The 22,598-nt window shown below is 36.3% G+C and overlaps 3 protein-coding genes and 1 long non-coding RNA gene across 4 annotated transcripts in view; 3 read left to right on the forward strand and 1 right to left on the reverse strand.

Moving 5' to 3' along the window:
- The window catches only part of LOC127854854 (uncharacterized), a 154,462-nt gene that overhangs the window by 93,977 nt on the left and 37,887 nt on the right, over nt 1-22,598 (reverse strand). The window lies entirely within an intron of this gene.
- Nucleotides 1-22,598, forward strand: part of LOC127854860 (uncharacterized) — a 140,738-nt gene that overhangs the window by 15,162 nt on the left and 102,978 nt on the right. The window lies entirely within an intron of this gene.
- On the forward strand, nt 6,311-10,460 carry LOC127854856 (uncharacterized). The gene is made up of 2 exons (XM_052389927.1): nt 6,311-7,776; nt 10,058-10,460. Exons 1-2 carry the CDS (start codon nt 6,412-6,414, stop codon nt 10,088-10,090), a joined length of 1,398 nt encoding a protein of 465 aa, XP_052245887.1. The 5' UTR covers nt 6,311-6,411; the 3' UTR covers nt 10,091-10,460.
- LOC127854861 (uncharacterized) lies at nt 10,598-11,291 on the forward strand. The gene is made up of 2 exons (XR_008037179.1): nt 10,598-11,017; nt 11,135-11,291. It is a non-coding gene; the product is annotated as an uncharacterized LOC127854861 (long non-coding RNA).

Consider the following 22,598-nt stretch of genomic DNA (forward strand, 5'->3'; position numbering starts at 1 on the left):
CAGGACTTATGCAGATGATAAGTAAAGGTGAACACCCAGGTAAATCATCGGTTATCCTGCTACCTATGATTGATATGGATCCGAACGACATGTCATGCGTTTTCACAACGCTTCAGTATATTTCCAGCCATGCATACAAGTACAAGCAAACCGCGGTTGTCACATTTGATCAACCATTGTATTGGAAAGCAGTAACAATTGTATCCAAAGCTAATGATGGTACTTTGCTAAAGGACATGGTAGTTCGACTAGGCGGATTTCACTGCATAATGAGCTTTCTGGGATGCATTGGCCAACTCATGTCAGGCACAGGATTGAATGAATTGTTTGAAACAGTGTATGCTCCAAATACTGTGCCACACATTATGAGCGGGAAAGCAGTTGCAAGAGCTGTTCGCGGACACTCGTTAGCCTCAACTGCCCTATGTATTCTTTTGATGCGTGAGGAAATAATTAGTTCTGTAGAAAACCCTATTGATGACAATAACAACACACCAGCAACTCCAAGTAAAAAAAACTGCAATAATGAAGAAAGTACATTTGAAGGAATTAGCTGCACTGTGTCTCCCAGCATGCACACAATGACTGACCTCTATGAAAAGCTTGTATCTGGTAAAAATCTACCACAAGATGCGTATGACAATGAACTTTTAGAAAAGTTATTTCGATCCTGGTTGGACACAAAATCTCGTCTGAAAGTGTACCCAACAGCAGCATTGTGGATCCAGTATCTGGAAATAATTGACATCTATAGACAGTTTGTATTTGCTGAGCGTACTGGTAACTGGGAATTGAGTCTTCAGTCCCTTCATGAAATGTTACCGTATTTTGCTGCAGCAGGACACAACTTATAATTGAAATCTGTATACCACTATTTGGAAACTATGAAGAAACTTCCCGAAAGCCATCCAAATGTTTGTCAAGCATTTCAAAATGGTTTACAAGTTGTGAGACGAAGTGACAGATACTGGGCAGGCTTGTCACCAGACCTTGTTATTGAGCAAGTCCTAATGAGAAGTGCAAAAACTACAGGTGGAATGACACGTGGTAAGGGTATGTCAGAAAGCCAACGTACACAATGGCTTTTATCCATGCCTACATGTGTTGAAATGAACAATGCAATGCAATCTTTCTGTGAGAAAGAATTTCAGTCCAGTCCACAACATAATAAGGAATTTGGGAAAACTCGCAATGAGAGAGACTACAAGGACACACAAACATTCGTGTCCTTTCTAGAAGAAAGAACCCCATTTCGTAAGGATCCTCTTTTGTACAATATAGAAACTGGTGTCACCTCCTCAGAAAACGTGAATGTACATAAGGCTAAAAGTGTTGGGGATGGTATTGTTGAAATCACATGCTTTTGAAATCACATTTAAACGGAACAAAAGGGCGGTTACTCTGGACGCTGCACCGCGGACCAAGACAGATGACGTTGTGAAAGTTGATCCACAATTACTGTTTCAAAGACTATCTACAGCAGCCGAAAGATTTGCTGATGACATTCCGAGTATATTTTCATATGAGCTTTGTAGTGTACCATCTGCATTGTTTGATACTACTGGACTCATTCGAAAGTCTCAAAAGTCCTTACTGGCTGATGCGATATGGAAACTTGGTGACTGTAGTGCATGTGAGGAATCTGACACTGTAAACTTAACTTATGTGCTTGATGGTGGATCTCTTCTTCATCATTTGCCGTGGAAGTTGGGAATGACATTTGCTGAAATCTGTAAAGCCTATATAAGCTACATAGCTGGAAGGTATTCCAATGCAGTGATTGTGTTTGATGGTTATCTGTCAGGACCAACAACAAAAGACACAGCACATATCAGGCGAACGCATGGTGTTGTTGGACCAAAAGTCTACTTTACAAAATGCACTCCATTGGCTTCACGAAAAGAGAAGTTCTTGTCAAACCCAGAAAATAAACAGAATTTCATTTTCATGTTGGGAACAGAATTAGAAGGACACGGATATATTTGTGTTCACGCTATCCATGATGCTGATCGGTTGATTGTAGAAACTTCTCTCAAATTAGCGGAAACATCAAATGTAACCATTATTGGTGAAGATACGGATTTACTTGTCCTTCTGTTGCATTTCAATTCACCCAGCAGATCGGTATTCTTCAAGTCAGCAACCAGTGCTATAGCCTCCAAGGGATTGCGAGTTTGGCATATTTAGAAGACAAAACGGGTATTAGGTCTCAGCTGTTCCCATATCCTGCCTGTAATACATGCCCTCACTGGATGTGATACTACCTCACAGATGTATGGCATAAGCAAAGGAGCGGCACTGAAAAAGTTTTTGGGTGATACAGATCTTGTTACACTTGCGGAGACATTCATAGAACAGTCCACTGAAGAAAGCATAGTAAGCAATGGAGAAAAGATACTTGTTAGTCTGTATGGTGGATTGGATGAGGAAGGGTAAGACATGTTATGCTTCAGGAAATTTACGCGGAAGGTAATGACAAGTACAACCCATGTGCAGGCCCAAACATTACCACCTACCTCTAGGTCGGCTAAGTATCACAGCGTGCGCTCATATTTTCAAGTCCAGGAGTGGATAGGAGCTGACCCACGACTGCTGCCAACTGAATTGGGTTGGGCTCTTAATAACGACAGACTTCTACCATTGAAAACAGATTTACCGCCTGCCCCAGAGAACCTTCTTAACATGATTAAATGCAGATGCAAACGAAATTGCGATTCTAAAAAATGCACATGTAGAAAAAACGGACTTGAATGTACAACTGGATGTTCAGAGTGCCAGGGTGTTAGTTGCACTAACACAACATGTAGACGGGAATCAGACGATTCTGACTCAGACTTGGAATTATAAGAACCTGGTTTAACATTTGTGTTAAAGACTTTATTACATGCGCCTGATACTTGTGGTCAAACATGAACGTAATGTGGCAGTCATATATCCTATTGAGGTTATGTTCGTTGCCCCACCCACTTCTTCATTATTGTATATGGAATGAGTGATGTATTGGACGTCATCATTGATGACGTTCAATCGAACGAATGATAAAGGGGGCTAAGTTTCGTTAAGTTGGTGCAAATCACTGCGATTTGAGCGCCTTAAAAACTGGCCGAACACGTTTGCTGAAATTTGACATGTATATGGACCAGAATGCGATCTACCTGTTGGCGTAGGCGTTATACCTGGGAAAAATCAAGTTTTCGAGTATTTTGTGTTTAAACTTTTTTTGTGGGAACGGGCACGCGCTCAAATAAACATTGTGACGTCACTTCACAAACAGCGTTAGACATCCGCCATCTTGTAACGCGACAAAGAAACTCAGTGTCATTAATTCAATAAACACAGAAAAATATGATTGTGTTTAATAATCATTAATACAAATGTCTATATTTTGTGCAGCGGATGTTTATTCAGACAGATACGGCAGAATTATGTAAGTATCTTTGTGTACTTTACAGTAGATTTGATAGTGGTAAACAACTGCGTACCGGTAAAGTTCAATCTAGCCGATTTTACTACGCAAGAAATTTAAGTATCTCACTGGCAAAATGAGCTTGACACATAAACAACAACCGGATCCGATTTACATCCACATAATATTGTGGGAATCCGATGCAATGCAAATTACTCATGTTTGATAACGTTTGATGAATTCGTTATATCAATATGCATTAACATTCAAGGGGAATAATTTTTAATTGAAATGTGCGATTCAATGACAGTGTTATATTGGGATAATAAGTCGTTTAGCCGTTATCATGATAAGTATATTGTTTGTTGTGTTTCATTTTCATAAAAAACATACTTTTACTGTTTTTTCCTTAAAGTAAAACAGTTCAGTAGTCATTATATCTTGAATTTTAAATATTGAAATAGATGTCGGATATTTCATATTTTCGGACGTTGCTACGTAAGCTAGTTGTCAACATAATTATTAATATACTGATTTACCTTTTACGCATACAGTTGTGCAACTGTTGTCTACGTAATGATACGCTGTTTAATGTCTATAATGTCTTCCTGCCCCTGATGATAATAAGTATTTATCTCAACAAACCCCAGCAATGTCAATGGTCGGTCAACATAAGAAAAATATTAGCTAAAGAAACTTCAGTGTACAATTTATATAGCAGTGTCCGACAAATCCATTGCCCGGAGCCCGGGGGCTACAGAATTTTTTCATCGGGCTACTGAAATGTTTCAGCTGACGCCCGCCGGGCTACTATAAATCTATAAGAGCGGTAGCCCGTTTTATTGACAGACATACGTAGAATAAACACGCTGACCATGTGTTTCTACACCGTGTCTTGTTTATAATCCGATAACAAAGTGCAATCAATTATCTTATCAATCACCGATCACTTGCGGTAATGTCGTAAACAGTAAGAGTGCATTTTAATCATTCAATCAGAATCAACATTTGTCGTCTGCTAATAATATAATGAGAGCCGGTTGGATAGTTGGCGCACATGATGCAACATCATTTCGCAGTTTGGAATTCTTTGTTAACCGCAACAATGAGTAAGAGCGACTACGTTTTTGATGTCGTTAAATATCCAAGGATGCCGAACATTAAATAAATCAAAACAATAGCGGATTCTTCAAAACGGTAACGAAACCGAAAATGAATATTAATAACAACGCGGTTAACACCTGCTAATTAGTTTGCATTGTCAATTAATAATTGGATTGATCGACTGTTAATCAATAATCCCATATATGCCCAATTTAATTTTTTTTAAACCAAATTATGGGAGGGTAATATAGACGATGAGAGTCATAAACACAAACGTTTGAAATTTTCTAAAGTGTCAATTGAATTTCGGCATATGATTCTATTTAAAGATATGATGAAATAAGCTCCCAATCAGGACCGTTCAATTGCAACTTGCGTAAATCACCTGCGACGGTTTGCACACGTTGTGTACAGCTATTTTAGGTTACAAAGTTCTACATTTAATAAATGAATTTCTTTGTCCAGACAGGGACCTATACAAACGTATAGGCCCCTGGTCCAGATAAAAAGCGCGCACAAATTGGCATGGGTGTATTTATTTGTAAATAAAAATTTCGTAGCGGGTACATCATTGAGATCATTTAGTTTCCATTAAAAGTTTCGTTGTGAATTTCAACTAAAGTACCGGGGTATCTCGCGAATTATTTGGCATTGACATTTCCTCTTAATAAAATATAATGTAAACACGCTGTATCGTTACCGTTACACTGTATCAGTTCCTTCATTATTGAAACAATTATTGTATTGTATACTGACTGCACACTAGTGTCGTAACATACGGATGCAATACGTAAATTCGGACAGAACTTAAAGTCGGACACAAGTAAATAAATGATTTAATACTCTTGATTTCTTGAAACTCGGTATTTGTTGTTAAAAAGAGCAATTGCATTGATTAACACCATACGAGTCAGTCGTATTGATCATCTAAACGCTTTATTTACGTTTCCAACTTAACGTGCTGTCCGAATTTAAGTACACATACATGTGCACATACATGTAATATCTATAACATGCAATAAGAAATTTGTTGGACACTGATATAGTATTGACATACCTGTATGATGAAGCCAACCCCGTATCAAAAGTCAACCAGAGTCGTAACATATTTATGTCATGCTATAAATCAAAGAATACTCATTTTCTTGGATACATTTCTACATATATTGGTGAATGAATATAAATTACTGCACCGAGGAATATTTTAAGGTTCAAATGTTTCAAATGCATCTTACAATAGATGAAAATAACTCTCATCAGTCTGAAATTCACAATTTTGACGCCATTGTCGCTTTGTCCAAGACTAGTTTTAATTTGGATACTTTCGAACGACCTTGACATTTTTTGCTGAAATTGTAAACATTACTTTCGTTTTCTGAAATCTATTATTTGTGATTAACAACAAGTCTGGTGGATTATAAAAATGATTTCAGTGTGAATCGGGTAGTTTTAAATATTTACTTTGAGTTTGTATTTACACTACAATTTGTTCACAAAACAAGCCAGAATATTCTAAAATACCGGGAAATGTCATTCTGAATTTGAAAACACTTGAGCACACGGTATGTTACTAAAAGTAGAAATACCATCATATGACCGTGAAATCTCGGGAGATTCGCATTTCAAGAAAGTCTGTCACATCGCTGTTTTTCTCGATATGTAAGAGCAGAATAGATAAATTTCATTTCCTAAATTATGTACTTACCTGACATATGTACTTTAGGATTCTATCTCGGCCCGAAAATAACTCGCTATACGGTAGGCGCCGCATAATAGACGACTACCGGAAATAAACAACTTTCGCGCATGCGTATCGTAGTTTCCTCTCCACACGACCTCATGCTCGAATCACTTTTCTTCTCGGCGCCTTCGAAGGCGTTTGTTACTCGCTATTTTTCAGCATGGCTGAAGTGTTTGTTAAAAATAATAATAATCGTTCTCCGTTTGTGGATAACGAGGAAGAAGATATGGGACACAGTGACGTGAGTAATAACACAGTGTCTGGCAAGCAGAAAAAAAGACGTTCCAAAGTAGACTTATTAGAGGAACGTTTTGACGAGAAATACGGTAAACTTGAAAATACTTTACACAATATTGTTGCATTGTTGCAATGCCAGTCACAAAGACATGGTAATTCAACGCAGGGGAATGGCAAAAGCCCCAATTATGACCAGGGGAGTGATAAAAGCCCCAATTTTGAAGAGAGGACTGGTCAAAGTTCCACAAGTAATCGTCAAGATGACGTACTTTCCATTCATCCTGCTTCCTCTGAACATTTTTCGTTGTCTGATTCAGAAGAAGAAGACACAGAGCACAGTGCTAGTGTACGCAGGTGTTTGAAAGACATTTTTGGAGAAGATGCATGTTTGAAAAAAGATGCACAAAAGCCAACTGGCATTTGCTTAGAAAATTCGCAGAAAGAAATTTTGGAACAAAGCTATCGGTCTAAAACACCAAATAATGTAACAGCATTTTCTGAAGAGTGCAAAGATTTATTTCCAGTTGATGAAGACACTGAACATTTTTTACGTGTACCTACATTGGACGATATTGTAGACACGTGTCTAACAAAGAAGTTTGGTTCTAGAGCTTCATTCGCTAAACATGGAACTTTTCTGTTCTCACAACCAAACAAAATGGTGGAGAAGACCGCATACAGAGGACAGCAAAGTGTCTACATGGGTATTGTTACACAGATGTACATGCAGCAAGCTCTTGCAATGTTAATGGACATGGTTACAGATAAACCAGACATTGAGAAAAAAGTGAAGGACATTTTTGCTTTATCCACACGAAGTCTAGATCAATTTGGTAGAGCAGGAGCATTTTTTCATATCATTCGTAGACAAGTCACAATGAGCGAGACTTCTTTATATGAACTTGATGATTCAAGGACAATCAGTAACCTACCCTTGAGAGGGGACGGGGTGTTTGGTGAAGAATTGGAAAAGACTCTCAAACAAAAGAAAGACAAAAGAAAAACACTTGAAGAGTTATTGCCAGAAAAATTGCAAAAGAAGGAAACATATAAGAGGAAAGCCAGTGAACAGACAGAACAGCAAACATCTGTCAAAAGACAATATGTAAAGACAAATACAAGAATGGGTGTTCAGACAAATGAATACAATAGAGCGCCACCTACATTTCGCATTCCAAAATACAATGCGGAACCACGAAGTACTTTTCGAACAGAGCACAGAGCTGGTGGCTCGAGAGGTCGGGGCAACTATGCAGCCAATAACAGACCAAGGGCTACAGTTGCCAAGGTTAGTAAACAATGACCAGTCAGGTTTGTTAATGTTGCGACCGGAGATACCAGTAGGGGACAGATTAACTCATTTTCAAAAAAATTGGCAGTTGATTACAACAGACAAATGGGTTTTATCAATTATAAAAGAGGGTTACAAATTGGAATTCATAAAGAAACCAATTTTTCAGGGTATAAAACAAACTCATGTCAGTATCGAAAACGAACATATTATGCAGGAAGAAATAGATTCTTTAATGCAAAAAAATGCTATAGAAATCGTACCGAAAACAAATTGGACGACAGGTTTTTACAGTACTCTATTTTTAGTCAAGAAAAAGACAGGAGATTTAAGACCAGTCATAAATCTAAAACCTCTAAATCGGTACCTCCGAAAGCAACATTTCAAGATGGACACATTGACAAAAGTGTTAAATCTAGTTCAAAAGAACGATTGGGCGATATCTTTCGACTTAAAAGACGCTTATTTTCACATAGGCATATTCAAGAAACACAGAAAATTCCTCAGATTTGCATGGAAGGGGAAAGTTTTCCAATTCAAAACATTATGTTTCGGACCAACTGTCTCTCCACGAGTTTTCACAAAAATATTGTCAGTTGTTGCAGCTTATCTAAGAGTAAAAGCCATACGATTAGCAGTGTATCTGGACGACTGGATACAACTGAATCAAGAAAGACAAATATTACTAACAGAAAGAGAGATAACGCTTAATCTTCTTCTGAATCTAGGTTTCATAATAAACAAAAACAAATCCACTCTCATTCCTGTACAGATTCTGACATATTTAGGAACAGTTTTTCAATTAAAGAAAGGCCTGGTTTATCCAACGGCAGAAAGATTTCAGAAATTAGTGAAGGCAATTCATCTACTAATCAATGGTTACACAAAAGCAAGACAATATTTGGTAGTTCTTGGAATGATGGCATCCACACTAGAAATTGTACCAAATGCAAGACTGTATATGAGACCCCTTCAAATGCATTTGTTACGAAACTGGAGTCCAGCCAGAATGTCTCTGCACTGGGAGGTCCCATGTACACAGTCTGTGAAATCCAGTCTCCATTGGTGGTTACATCAAGCCAATTTTCAAAAAGGGGTATCTTTGCAACCAATTCAACCGCAGATAACAATGACTTGCGATGCATCAATGGTGGGATGGGGTGGTTTTGTGAACAACCAAGTAGTACAGGGTGTTTGGTCCAGGAACCAGAGTACAGAGCATATAAATTATCTGGAATTGAAGGCGGTACATCTGTCATTGGAAAATTTTGTTCCGATATTAAAGAACAAACATGTATTGATTCGATCAGACAATTCCAGCACAGTTCAATATTTGAACAAACAGGGAGGTACAAAATCGATGAGACTTTGCGAATTAGCTCAGAGAATCTGGTTCCTAGCTCTACACCACAATATGAAATTGAAATCAGTACATATCAAGGGGCAGACAAATGTATTAGCGGATTTTCTCAGCCGACACCAACTTCAGGCTACAGAATGGTCACTGAACAAGACTGTAGTGAACCATCTGTTTTGGATGTGGGAGACTCCGCTAATAGATTTGTTTGCGACAGCAGAGAACAAACAATGTCCAGTGTTTTGCTCATGGAATCTAGATACATTAGCACTGACACAGGATGCTCTGTCCATAAGTTGGGAAGGCATGATGGCATATGCATTTCCACCCATAAGTCTGTTGGGCAAGGTACTCAAACACATGATGAAGTTTCAGTGCGAATTGATTCTGATAGCACCAATGTGGGAACGTCAGCATTGGTATCCAATGATTCTTCAGTTGTTGATAGCTCCACCAGTCAAGCTTCCAGAAATGGAAGATTTATTGGTTCAGAAAGGGATGTTACATCCGAATCCAAAATTTCTAAAACTGACTGCATGGAGATTATCGACAAACGGTATGAAACAGAAGGATTTTCTAGACAAACTAGAAAATTATTGTGTTCATCATGGAGAATCGGAACTCAGAAAGATTATAGATGTAAATTTAGGAAATTCCATAGCTGGTGTGGTAAAAGACAAATTGATCCCTTTAGTCCATCTTTAAATAACTGTGCTAATTTTTTAGCTGATCTATATAAAGATGGTTTAAAATACAAAACAATTTCAGGCTATAGATCAATGATGTCTTCTATGTTGAACCCGGTGGACAGAATACCAGTGGGTCAACATCCCTATATTATTCGTTTACTGAAAGGCATTTTCAATGAAAGGCCACCAGTGAAAAGACTTGTACCTGAATGGAATTTATTGTTTGTTTTAGATGCCCTCAAGCAACCACCGTTTGAGCCAATAAAGACAGCCAGTTTAAAGTATGTAACTTACAAGACAGTTTTTCTCATAGCAATTACAACTTTTCGCAGATGTGGGGATTTACAATCTTTGACATTGGGAGAAAATTCTGTGAATGTACAAGCAAAAGGTGTAACTTTCATAAGGCATGGTTTATCGAAACAGGACAGAGGTTCACATCAGAGCAATACTATTTTTATTCCTGCTTTTCCAAAGAACAAGTTGTTGGATCCAAAACGAGCATTGACTTATTATCTGAAATCAACAGAAAAATTTAGGAATTCAAAAGAGAAGGACTCTTTGAAATTATTTTTAACTGTAAATAAACCGCATAGAGCGGCTTCAAGTCAGACAATTTCGTCATGGATTGTTAAGACTATTCAAAAGTCATACAAAATGAAAAAAGTGTATGTATCTAAAGTTAAAGGTCATTCAACTAGGTCAATCGGACCATCATGGGCTCTTTTTAAGGGAGCTCCATTGAAAGAGGTTTTAGACAGTGCAGATTGGAGTAGATCATCTACTTTTGTGAAGTTCTATTTTAAAAATGTATCATTTGATTTTCTTAAAGAATAATGTTTTTCTCCCCGGCGAGTTATTTTCCGGAAAGTGAACTGTTTTTAAGTCAACAGTATGGAACATATCATATATATGACGGCCACAAGTAGTGGTTTATCCATCATATATTTTTTTTTTTTTAAATATATTGTTTAAATATGTGGGAAAGTGAATAAGAATACATGATTTGTGCTGTGTACAGTTATTATTGTGTATATAAGAGGGACTGTTGTAGCAGTTTTTATGAAATAGAAGATATAGAAAACTCTGGAATGAGAAGATCTACTATAATTGTTGGAGTGGTCAGAAAGTACCTGAACCCGCCTCCAAAGAGGGACTGCTTTGGGAAGGAATCCTAAAGTACATATGTCAGGTAAGTACATAATTTAGGAAATGAAATTTCCAAATTTGTACTCAAATTATAATTTTATGAGTAAATTATACTTACCTGACATATGTACAAACCCACCCTTCCTCCCCTCTTTTTCAGACTACTTTCTGAGGCCTTCGAAGGCGCCAAGGAAAGTGATTCGAGCATGAGGTCGTGTGGAGAGGAAACTACGATACGCATGCGCGAAAGTTGTTTATTTCCGGTAGTCGTCTATTATGCGGCGCCTACCGTATAGCGAGTTATTTTCGGGCCGAGATAGAATCCTAAAGTACATATGTCAGGTAAGTATAATTTACTCATAAAATTATAATTTGAGTACAAATTTGGAAATTTTAAATGTTTAAGATAGTATTTTGTGAAAGAATGTATCAGTTAAATGTGAAAAATGTCAATCTTTCCAATCAAGTGATTGATATGGGCCAATAACTGCATTTAAAAGCTGTTTTGGACCGGTCTTTTTTAACTGTCGACTTTTCGGCATTTTCTGGTTGACTTTCCTAATGGGGTTGGTCCATAACTATAAAGTCGCGCCAGTCAAAAATCATAAAAAGCGACATTTAAAGTTATGGTAGCCAGAATTAGAAAAATATGTACAACTGAGCAATCAATCATGACAGACTGATGTCTCAGGTTAGTGCAGTGATTTTTCCACCAGATTCTCACCAAGGTGATCCCGGTTGATTTCACCACAATTGAATATATGTCAGTACACAAATAAATTATACAGCAGGTAATGACAATCGATAAATGTCTTAGTTTTAATTTAATTGTTTGCACAAATTTGGACACTCTTTGTGTCTGAGATATGTTGGGTTAAATGACCTTTACAACAAAACATACATCTCTGAATCTGCGATACATTACAGTTAAAGTTTAACACGTAAAATACCAGTATTCAGATCTGAAAATATCCTAAAAAACTCGTATGGTATGAAGTACATATATCTTGTGACGTATTTTCATTTTAAATCTTGAATTTAATGACGACTTGAATTTAATGACGACAAGTCGGACATGCAGTTAAATATTTTTATACGTATATCGTGTGACATAATTTCATTTAAACTCTAGATTTTAACGACATTAGTCTGACGCGTGCGGCGTTATTTTATTTAACAGTAAAACAAAAATTAAGTAGACTATCAAAAAAATACAAAAAGTGTACTTGTAAATAAAAACTCCTTCATTCCGTATAAAGATTGTACGTTACAGCAGAGCTCCAGATAACTTTTCTGAGTAATTGGGTTAATACCCACTACTTTTGAGTTCAATTGGGTATTTTCATATTCAATTGGGTACAAAAAAGTCGGTACCCACAACGGGTACTTTAATTGACAATTGGGTACCTTTGTTTTAAAATTGGGTATGTTCATTGTCTTAAATTCTCACCTGCTTATCTGAATAAGCTGGTTGTAGTTCCACTCTTAATTGATTAGTTTCAGAGATTTTGTGTAATTATGTAGATGTATCCATAATATACAGTCTTGATTCAAAAAAAAAGTTCAACGATTTTTTCCACCAGTTTTCTTACAATGTAAGCACTGACAGCAATTGCCTCCGACATAATATCGTCAAGAATTAGTTTCACTATATTTTCCGCTTCTGATTTTGTGTTGCCTGCGGTTAAATATCTTAAAATTGAGTTTCTTTGTGCCTAGGATACGATGTTTCCATTTTTAAGGCCTCACGATTTCGACATTTTCACAACAATAACACGTAGTCACAAAGACACTTTTTTCCGTACATATTATTGTACTGAAGGTTATACTGAAAGCCCTTGAACAAAGCGGAAAGAATCCGGGTATTTCGGACCAGGGTATTTCCGGGACAAATTTACTCGTTATGCAAAGGAAAAATATGATATGCGTAATCGGCAATTTCAATGGGGTTTCGGAACGCATGGTTTTATTTTTCTATGCGTAATCGGCAATTTTACATTGGGTATTTGCACAAATGCCCACCTTATCTGTAGCTCTGTTACAGTAATCTGTGAAACAACGTCATTAATAAAACAAAAATATATGTTTGACAACAACGGTGGCTAATAATGTTTACGAAAAAATACAAACAATATAGATTTATCTATTACATAACATGTTAGAATTTTATCATGCATTTATAATCACTCATAAAGAGATTTCAATATACAGTTACATGCATAGACAGTTTTTTTAAGCCAGTGCCTTTTGAATTCAGAAAATAATCAAGATAAACCATAAAATTGGGAAAAAAAGATAGTAAACCATAAACTTGAGAAAAATGAGGCATTATTAATATGATTATAAATAACAGAATTACAATAATTTTGTTTGGAAGTGCATGATTGAGTGCATTTTAAAATTTATATTATAAAATGCTGCTTGAATTTCTTTTTACCTTTCATATGTAAAAAAAGAAATATCATCTGCTAGTGCAAAATATGACTGGGAAAGCTGGTTTATGGTCATTTCGTAGCAAAAGAGAAGAAAATAAGTGCATTAAATAAATGAATTCATATTTTTGTATCTGGAATAGTTGTATTTTAAATAGATCCTCCACCCCAGGGCTTTTTTTCCTGACTTTGTGAAGCGGCCCTGGCACCCTCACTTTGTGAAAAAATGAGTCGTGAACTTTTCAAAATTGTGAAAAAATGATTCGTGAACTTTTCAAAATTGTGAAAAATTGAGTCGCGAACTATTCAAAATTGTGAAAAATTGAGTCGCGAACTTCTTAAAATTGTGAAAAACTGAGCCGTGAAATTGTTGAAATTGTGAAAAACGGCCAATTTTGTAAAAATTCACGGCCCTGTTAGGTTTGTGAATTGTCCCTATCAAAATTGTGAAATGTCCTTCCAGGGCCACTCGCAAAGAAGGAAAAAAAGCCCTGCTCCACCCTATAATGGCCGAATAAGGGCTAAATTGCTTTCCGACTTGAAATGAAAAGGCATATTGGTTGATCGTGTAGCGTTTATGTGCAAAATTTGAGGGCCAATTGATAAAGCTTGTTGATGCCAAAACAGGTAATAATAATAATTTATTATCAGGTACATGTACACAAGCAAATAAGTATATTTAACCCTTTCAGTGCGGGAACCGAATTTTAAAGGCCTTTGAAAACAGTTTGGATCCAGATGAGACGCCACAGAACGTGGCGTCTCATCAGGATCCAAACTGTTTGCTATTCTGATAGTATTCTTTGAAAAATTTTTGAAGAAAATGCTAATTTTAGAAATTCAGCAGACGACATTTTAGCAGACGACAAATTTCCCAGCATGCAAAGGGTTATTAAGATGCTTAAGGTGTGGAAGACTCATAATCAGGTTTGGTGTCCCTCAAACCCTAAGCGTCTTGTAATTCCTTATGCAGTTTGTATAGATAGTGCCGCATCCTGACACGTAAAGCTTGTGCTTTGTTGGCAGCGTTAGTTGGCTGTTAACAGGTTCATTGTGGTTATCTCCACCATCAGTCTGTCCGTCTGTCCTAGCCACTATCTCCTACACCATTAGCACTAGAACCTTGAAACTTAAACACATGGTAGCTATGAGCATTATGTGCGACCCTGCACTATATGGAATTTTGATCTGACCCCTGGGTCAAAAGTTAAAGGGGATGGGGTGGAGACAGGTCAGAGATTTTCACTTATTTTTAGCTTGACTAATATATATGAAATATATATAATGGAGCTATCCTGATCACGTCGGCGTTACCGTTAGCGTGCACATGTTAAAGTTTGTGTACTACCCCATATATTTTCTTTGTCCTTTTACAAATTACTTTTATACTTTGCATACATGTACTTCTTTACCAACATGACCCTTATCTATAAACAAGAGCAGACAACTGTATCAAGCATTTTGACAGAATTATTGCCCCTTTTATACTTAGAATTATGCATATTCTATGTTAAAGTTTGCATACCACCTTAAATATTTTCTATGTCCTTTGACTTATTGTTTTCATATTTTGCATACTTCATTACCAACATGATCCCAATCTATAAACAAGAGCAGACAACTGAATCAAGCATTTTGACAGAATTATTAACCTTTTATACTTAGAATATGCATATTATTGATAAATCTATGTTAAAGTTTGCATACCACCTCAAATATTTTCTATGTCCTTTGCCATATTGCTTTCATATTTTGCATACTTCTTTACCAACATGATCCCAATCTATAAACAAGAGCAGAAAACTGTATCAAGCATTTGACAGAATTATTGCCCCTTTTATACTTAGATAATTGAACATTTTGCTTAAATTGCCATAACTTCTTTATTTATGAGCACATTTGATTCATACTTTGACAAAACAACACTTACCTGACATACCACAATGCACTGCACCCAAACTATCCCCCATGCCCCACCCCAGAATCCCCCCCCCCAATTTTATTTTTATAATTATTTTTGAAACTTCATCTTTTAAATTACCACCAACCCACATTAACCACCCGTCTCCATGATGGCTTACATTAACCTGTCAAGCACTCGAAATCTCTTAAGACAATAGTTACGGTCAATCTCAACCATGCATGGCCGCATTACCAACCCTGGGGCGCCCCCTGGGTCAAACATGCGGCATGGGAATACGCGTCGGCCTCTGCCGCACCATTTTTCACCAATTGACTTCAAATTAATACTTAAGATTTCTTATGACAACACAGTGTCTCGACCATCCATGTTCACATTACCCACCCCAGGGCCCCGCCCACTTTGGTGGTAAAGATCCCAAGCTATTTCAGCATAATTAAAATCCAAGCCATTTTTGTGGTCAAGCACCGAGCTTTCTCACCATAATTAAAATCCAAGCCAGTTTGGTGGCAGAGACCCCGAGCTATTTCAGCATAATTAAAATCCAAGTCAGGTTAGTGGTCAAGATCCTGAACTTTTTCGGTATAATTAAAATCCAAGCCAGTTTGGTGGTCAATTTTTGTGGTAAAGACCCCAAGCTTTCTAACCATAATTAAAATCCAAGCCAGTTTGGTTGCGGAGACCCCGAGCTATTTCAGCATAATAAAAATCCAAGTCAGTTTAGTGGTCAAGATCCTGAACTATATCGGTATAAATTATAATTAAAATCCAGGCCAGTTTGGTGATCAAGACCCCAAGCTTTTTCAGCATAATTAAAATCCTAGCCAGTTTTGTGGGGGAGACCCTGAGGTATTTCAGCATATTTAAAATCCAAGTCAGTTTAGTGGTCAAGATCCTGAACTATTTCGGTATTATTAAAATCAAGGCCAGTTTGGTGGTCAAAAACCCGAGCTTTTTTAGCATAATTAAAATCCTAGCCAGTTTCATGGCCGAGACCTCGAGCTATTTCCGCATATTTAAAATCCAAGCCAGTTTGGTGGTGAAGATCCTGAACTATTTCGGCATAATTAAAATCAAAGCCAGTTTGATGGTCAAGATCCTGAGCTATTTCAGCATAATTAAAATGCAAGCCAGTTTGGTGGTCAAGAACCCGAACTATGAGCATAATTCAAATCCAAGCCAGTTTGGTGGTAAAGATCCCAAGCTTTTTCAGCATAATAAAAATCCAAGCCAGGTTGGTGGTCAAGATCCTGAGCTATTTCAGCATAATTTAATTCTAAGCCAGTTTGGTGGTCATGACCCCCGAGTTATTTCAGCATAATTAAAATCCAAGCCGTTTTGGTGGTCAAGACCCCAAGCTATTTTAGCATATATTTTTTTTGGCATAATTTTTTCTTACCCAATTGTTTTCGTACACACATTTTTTTCGTACCCATTTTTTTCTGTTTTTTGACAGAATAATGCCCCCTTTTATAGTTAGAAAATTGAAAATTTGGGTAAATTTTGTGTTCAGGTCTACTCTTATCCTATTTGTGTTAAGGTCTACTCGTATCCTAAAGTATCAAAGCTATATCGTCTACTTAATGTTATATGTCATGTAACTGACATTTTTAAACATTTTATTTCTTTCCCATTTTTGTTTTTTTTATTAAGGTGACATACATCAACTGTTTAATAATATTAAGTCTACCTTTTTGGTAAAAATATTGTTTTTACCAAATTTTCAAAATTGACATTACGGACACATGTCATTTGCTGAATGAAAAAGTAGCATAACTGACATTTAGTTAAATTTTCAGGAGAAGGAAAAACTTCTTTATTGAAATAAAATAGGGATACTTACAGAGTGAAACAAACACATGGGATATTTTCAGATTTGAATACTGGTATTTTACGCATCTTTAGGCAGTTCTGTGTACCAAGGATAAATACAATATTTAAACATTCATGTACAATGCACACTACTAAAAACCTGAATTGTAACTGTAATGTGTTTCAGATTCCGAGATGTCTGTGTTGTTTCTAAGTTCATGTGAAAAATTAAGTTTATATGTTTATAGGTTTAAAATTGCAAATTTTCCTCTTACTTGCCCTTGTATTTCAAGATAGAATACTTTCCTTCCCAGAGGAAAGAGATCTGGGTTTGAATCCCAGTGGGGGCTTCAGAGGATGATTCATTTTAAGAAAAATGAATATATTTGCTTTACTTTGTCTCTAACTTAACCAAATAACTCTGACAATGCCTTTACAAGTATGCAGTTTTTGATAATTCAATTATGCAAGAAACATGTATAATTTTAGGGTAGACTTAGACAGCAAACTAAGAATTGGCATCCATTTTAGTTTTTTAAGTCAATACAACAATAAATGCATATAGGAACACATATTTAAATTAAAAATGCAACAATCAGAGGACATAATCAATTAAATAGTAAATGACTACTTTAAATATTTTTTAGCACTGTTTGTTTTTCAGAGATTTGTAAATATGACGTTTTATGTTCTTCCCATTGAACTAATGCAATATGTGCTTTGGAACTGGAATCATATAGTGTTGGAAAGCTGATGTTTCACGCCCAGAGGGTCCTTGCTTCCGGAAAGCTGAAAATTGTATATGATCTCCCCACTCATTCCATCCCGCGAAACCCTTAAGGTGTCGCAAGTCTAGTATGGAATGAGTGATGTATTGGACGTCATCATTGATGACGTTCATTCGAACGAATGATAAAGGGGGCTAAGTTTCGTTAAGCTGGCACATATAGTAGCGATTTGGGAGTCTTGAAAACTGGTCGGTAACTTTTGCTGAAATTTGACATGTGTATGGAGAAGAATGCGATCTACCTGTTGGCGTAGGCGTTATACCTGGGAAAAATATAGTTTTTTTATTAAATCACGAAAAAGTTTCGCAAGTTTGACAAAACCGGAATTACAAAATGCGCTATGTGGATATACCGAATTCCTACCGAAATCCCCGAAATCAAACTTTGATATAAAACCATATTTCATTAGTGATTTCAGTGTATTTCGCAACAATCTATATTAAAATACGCAGTTTTTCGATAAATAAACAATATTAATGGGGATTTCGTGGGATCTCGGGGATTCCAGGGGATTTTGGTAATTGCGGGAATGTCGGTATTTTTTCACACCCGTCAAAATGGCCGACTTCTACAGAAAGAACGCTTAAAAGTATTTACAAAATAACATTATCACAAACGATGTAAAGTGAACGCTACTTATCCGTTTTGTAGATAAGTATACGATCCATTGGAAAACACTAACATTTGACATAAAAAAACGCCAGTGGATATGGAAATCTTCAGCTTTCGAAATAGCAGACGGCGTCGACCAATGGCTGCGAAAAGAACGCGAGAAAGTATTAACGCAATAACATAATTCAAAATGATGTAAAGTGAACGCTAATTCGCTGTTTTGTAGATAAATATACGATCTATTGAAAAACCATAACATTTGACATAAAAACACCCGTGGATATGGAAATCTTCTGCGTAACGAAATAGCAGACATCACACGGCGTCTCATCTGACTGAGTCTACGCTGTTTGCCAAGGCCGATAGTATAATGAATGGAAATGCACAAACTCAGTAACTGGCAAGCATATATGCATAAGTAGGTTGTTTCGTGATTATTTAGAAACGACTACAGTCAGTGTATCTATTCCGGCTCCTGTCCGATTCCGACATATTTCTAGATTGAATGGCTGGTACGGAGAGAGTATGTTTAGAAACTTAATTTTGTCTGTTGTTTCATGTAAAGTAATTATTTCTTTGTCTACTGAATGGATGTTTACAAAATGTATGAACTCTTGGTCTGCCAGCGCTTGGATTTCAAAAACGAGGCTTCAGATCGGTTGAATTTCCGGCGCGTTTTTTTCGGACGTCTGAAAAGTCGGTGGACAACATTAATCTGTTCAATGACCGAGGTTACCAAAAGGTTCGTGTTATTTTCTTGAATTATATATATTTTACTCGTTACAGTCATCAATATGCATTTCCACCTTCATTTAAGAAAGATAAACACCATTATATAAAGGCCAGTCAGTGTATCTATTCCGTACCACCTGGATGCATAACTCGGGGGCCGTATAAACATTACCGTAACTTCGACAAACATTTTTGGTGCATGTTTTGCGGATTTGGTCTGTTGTTTTATGCTATAGTTCGTCATTAAACTTGGTTGACATGCATAGTATGCCTTGAAATAAAATGTTTGCAATATTTTCTCCCATTTGTAAATGTGTAAATGAAAATAAATAAACTTTCAGTGGTCAGACAAACTGTCTTAACTGTCAGAATTACACCACAGGAGCTTGAAATTCTTTCACTACATAAAGTCTATGCATAAATTATTTTAAAAAAAATACCCCACCCACCCCTCTTCTCTATATATAAAAAGACAGCTTGTCTTTTTATATATAGAGAAGAGGGGTGGGTGGGGTGGGGTATTTTTTTAATAATTTATGCATAGACTTTATGTAGTGATAGAATTTCAAGCTCCTGTGATTACACACACACACACACACACATATACATGTATGAACACTATTATAAACAAAAGCTATGATGAATTCTTTCAAATAATTGGTCTCATTATTCACAGTGTGTCACAATGTGTTCACTATATCCCTGCTGCAGGCTCATTAATGAGCAGTTGATAATGTTGTCACAATATTTACACAAATTATCCAATGCATTGAATAATATTCTTTGCATTAGGGAAATGCTAAATGTATGCTGTCTCAGAACAAATTTAAAGAGTATATGCTGACAGATATTATTATAAAGATAAAGTTATAATATTAATTCAAATAAATTGGCGGATTTCTAAATATTCATGAAACATTCTGTGTAGCCCGCATTACCTTAATTTTTAGGTTTAGACCATCCCAAACTGAAAGAGGTTGCAGATAACACACTAAGTTGTAATGTAATAAGACAAAGTTGATTTAGAAGGTTATATATCATTTTGATAAAAAGGGAAATTGCTCAAATTTGAGCAATTTCTCCTTTTATCACAATTATATCTAGTGTCATCATCAAAATCTTGTAAAACCCTGTTATTGCATTGTAAAGGTTTAACACTTGTTATATCATTTACATTTGCAGATACAATTGCCATGGGAAAGCAGAAGACAAACAGATCATCAGTACATTGTAGTCCAGCTGTAGAGGCAGCAAAATCTCTAAAGCGGGTAATTAATTATCTTAATCAATTAAATAGTTATGCGGTAAAAAATATTTCAAAGTATAATGTGCATCTTATAATGGTACACATAACAATTTTGACTTAAATACCATTTTGATTGCTGTGTGTATCTTAGTTGTGAACTTCCTAAAGCCATTTTCAAATTCATTGAATACAGAGCACAGTTTCATACTTAACTTAGCTATAAATTAAAATGTATGTTATACTCACGCAGTACTGTATAAATAAACTATGATATCATAGGAAATATTTGCCTTTAATAAATGTAAACATATAATGTTACATACAGTATGAACTGTAATAAAAATGAATACAGTATGGTACATGTGGTATTTTCTCACATGATCAGTTGATCACATTGTGCAACAAGATGAACACAAAAGGATTTAGTTTTTTTTATTTTACCCCATGTACAAAGTGTGGGGCTGAATTGGATTCACATCGGTGGGTTGGTCCAGTGTCTGTTTTAAAACAAAAGTTGAAAATCTTTGTGGCCATTCAACAGAGTCAAATGATATGTTATACTAATATGCAATACAGTACTCCACAATTGCCTGTAGGTTTGTTTAATGATTCACTTCAAAATATACTTGTGGCCATTTGAATATGCCTGTCATTTATGACAGGTTGTATAATGTGATCACTTGTAGCTGGTGTGTGGGTGGGCTTCAGAGTTTGATTTGCTAAATAACTTAAGTACCCTTGCATAATGAACACCAAACTTTGTGTATAGACAGCTGGTACTTACATGAAAATCCCTTTAGAATTTAGTCAAGGTCATTGTGGATATAAATATAATTTGAGTGTCCGCTTAATTACTCAATAGTTTCTGCATGTATGGACAGCACATTTTTATGTCCACCAGTATATGCTGGGGGACATATTGATTTTTGCCCTGTCTGTTGGTCTGTTGGTTTGCGCCAACTTTAACATTTGCTATAACTTTTGCCATATTGCACATAGCTACTTGATATTTGGCATGCATGTCTCTCTCATGGATCTGCACATTTTGAGTGGTGAATGGTCAAGGTCAAGGTCATCCTTCAAGGTCGCACAGGTCAAATACATGGGTCAAACTCGCTTATTTCATTCACACTTTTACACTAATTAACATACCGACTTGATATTTGGCATGCATGTCTCTCTCATGGATCTGCACATTTTGAGTAGTGAATGGTCATGGTCAAGGTCATCATTCAAGGTCGCACAGGTCAAATACATGGGTCAAACTCGCTCATTTCATTCACACTTTTGCACTATATATGCTATATAGCACTTATTATAAAAAAAATATTGTTCTTGCTTATAAATGCTTAGTATTTTTGGCCGAAGTCCATAATCTTTTGTAAAATATTTTCATTGTCATGTTTGTCCCATGCATTGACATTCTAGTACAGTCAATGACATTTCCAATGCCAGTAAGCATACGTAATCCAGGATACCTACTGGTGGGCATAGTGTTTCACAAACACATCTTGTTTGTAGATAGCTTGTATATAGAGAAAGGTTCCTTTTGAATTTGGTGAAGGTTGGACCAAGGTCAAGATCTGTGTGACTATAAATAGAAAATCCATGTCTATTCTATATTATTGTCATGTTGGGCCACCAAATTTTGTGAGTAGGTATCTTTTACTTACAGGAAAGACCTTATTGAATTTGGTCAAGGTCAGACCAAGGTCAATGTCGATTTTTCCTTTAAATAGAATGTCAATGTCTGTCTGCGGGTAATCATTACATTTAGTGATAACTCTAGTTATGTTTTGACACTAGCATCATCTCTATATTTCAGAAATATGGCACAGGAAGCATTTCCCCAGGGAAATTTCAGCGAGTCAGACGAGCATTGATAGATGTAAAAGAAAAGAAAACCTCCATCAGACAAGCTGCCAAGAACAGTTCTGTTTCTGTAAGTTTTATAAGACGTCGTCTGTCTGGTGAAGTAGGTCTAGACAGCAGAAATGGTCCGAAACCTGTTTTCAGCAAGAAAGAGGAGGAGGTTATGGCAACATGGCTTAAAGAAATGGCGCAAAGGGGTTTGGGACTGA

This window comes from Dreissena polymorpha, chromosome 13 (genome assembly GCF_020536995.1).
Source record: "Dreissena polymorpha isolate Duluth1 chromosome 13, UMN_Dpol_1.0, whole genome shotgun sequence".
NCBI classification, from domain to species: domain Eukaryota; kingdom Metazoa; phylum Mollusca; class Bivalvia; order Myida; family Dreissenidae; genus Dreissena; species Dreissena polymorpha.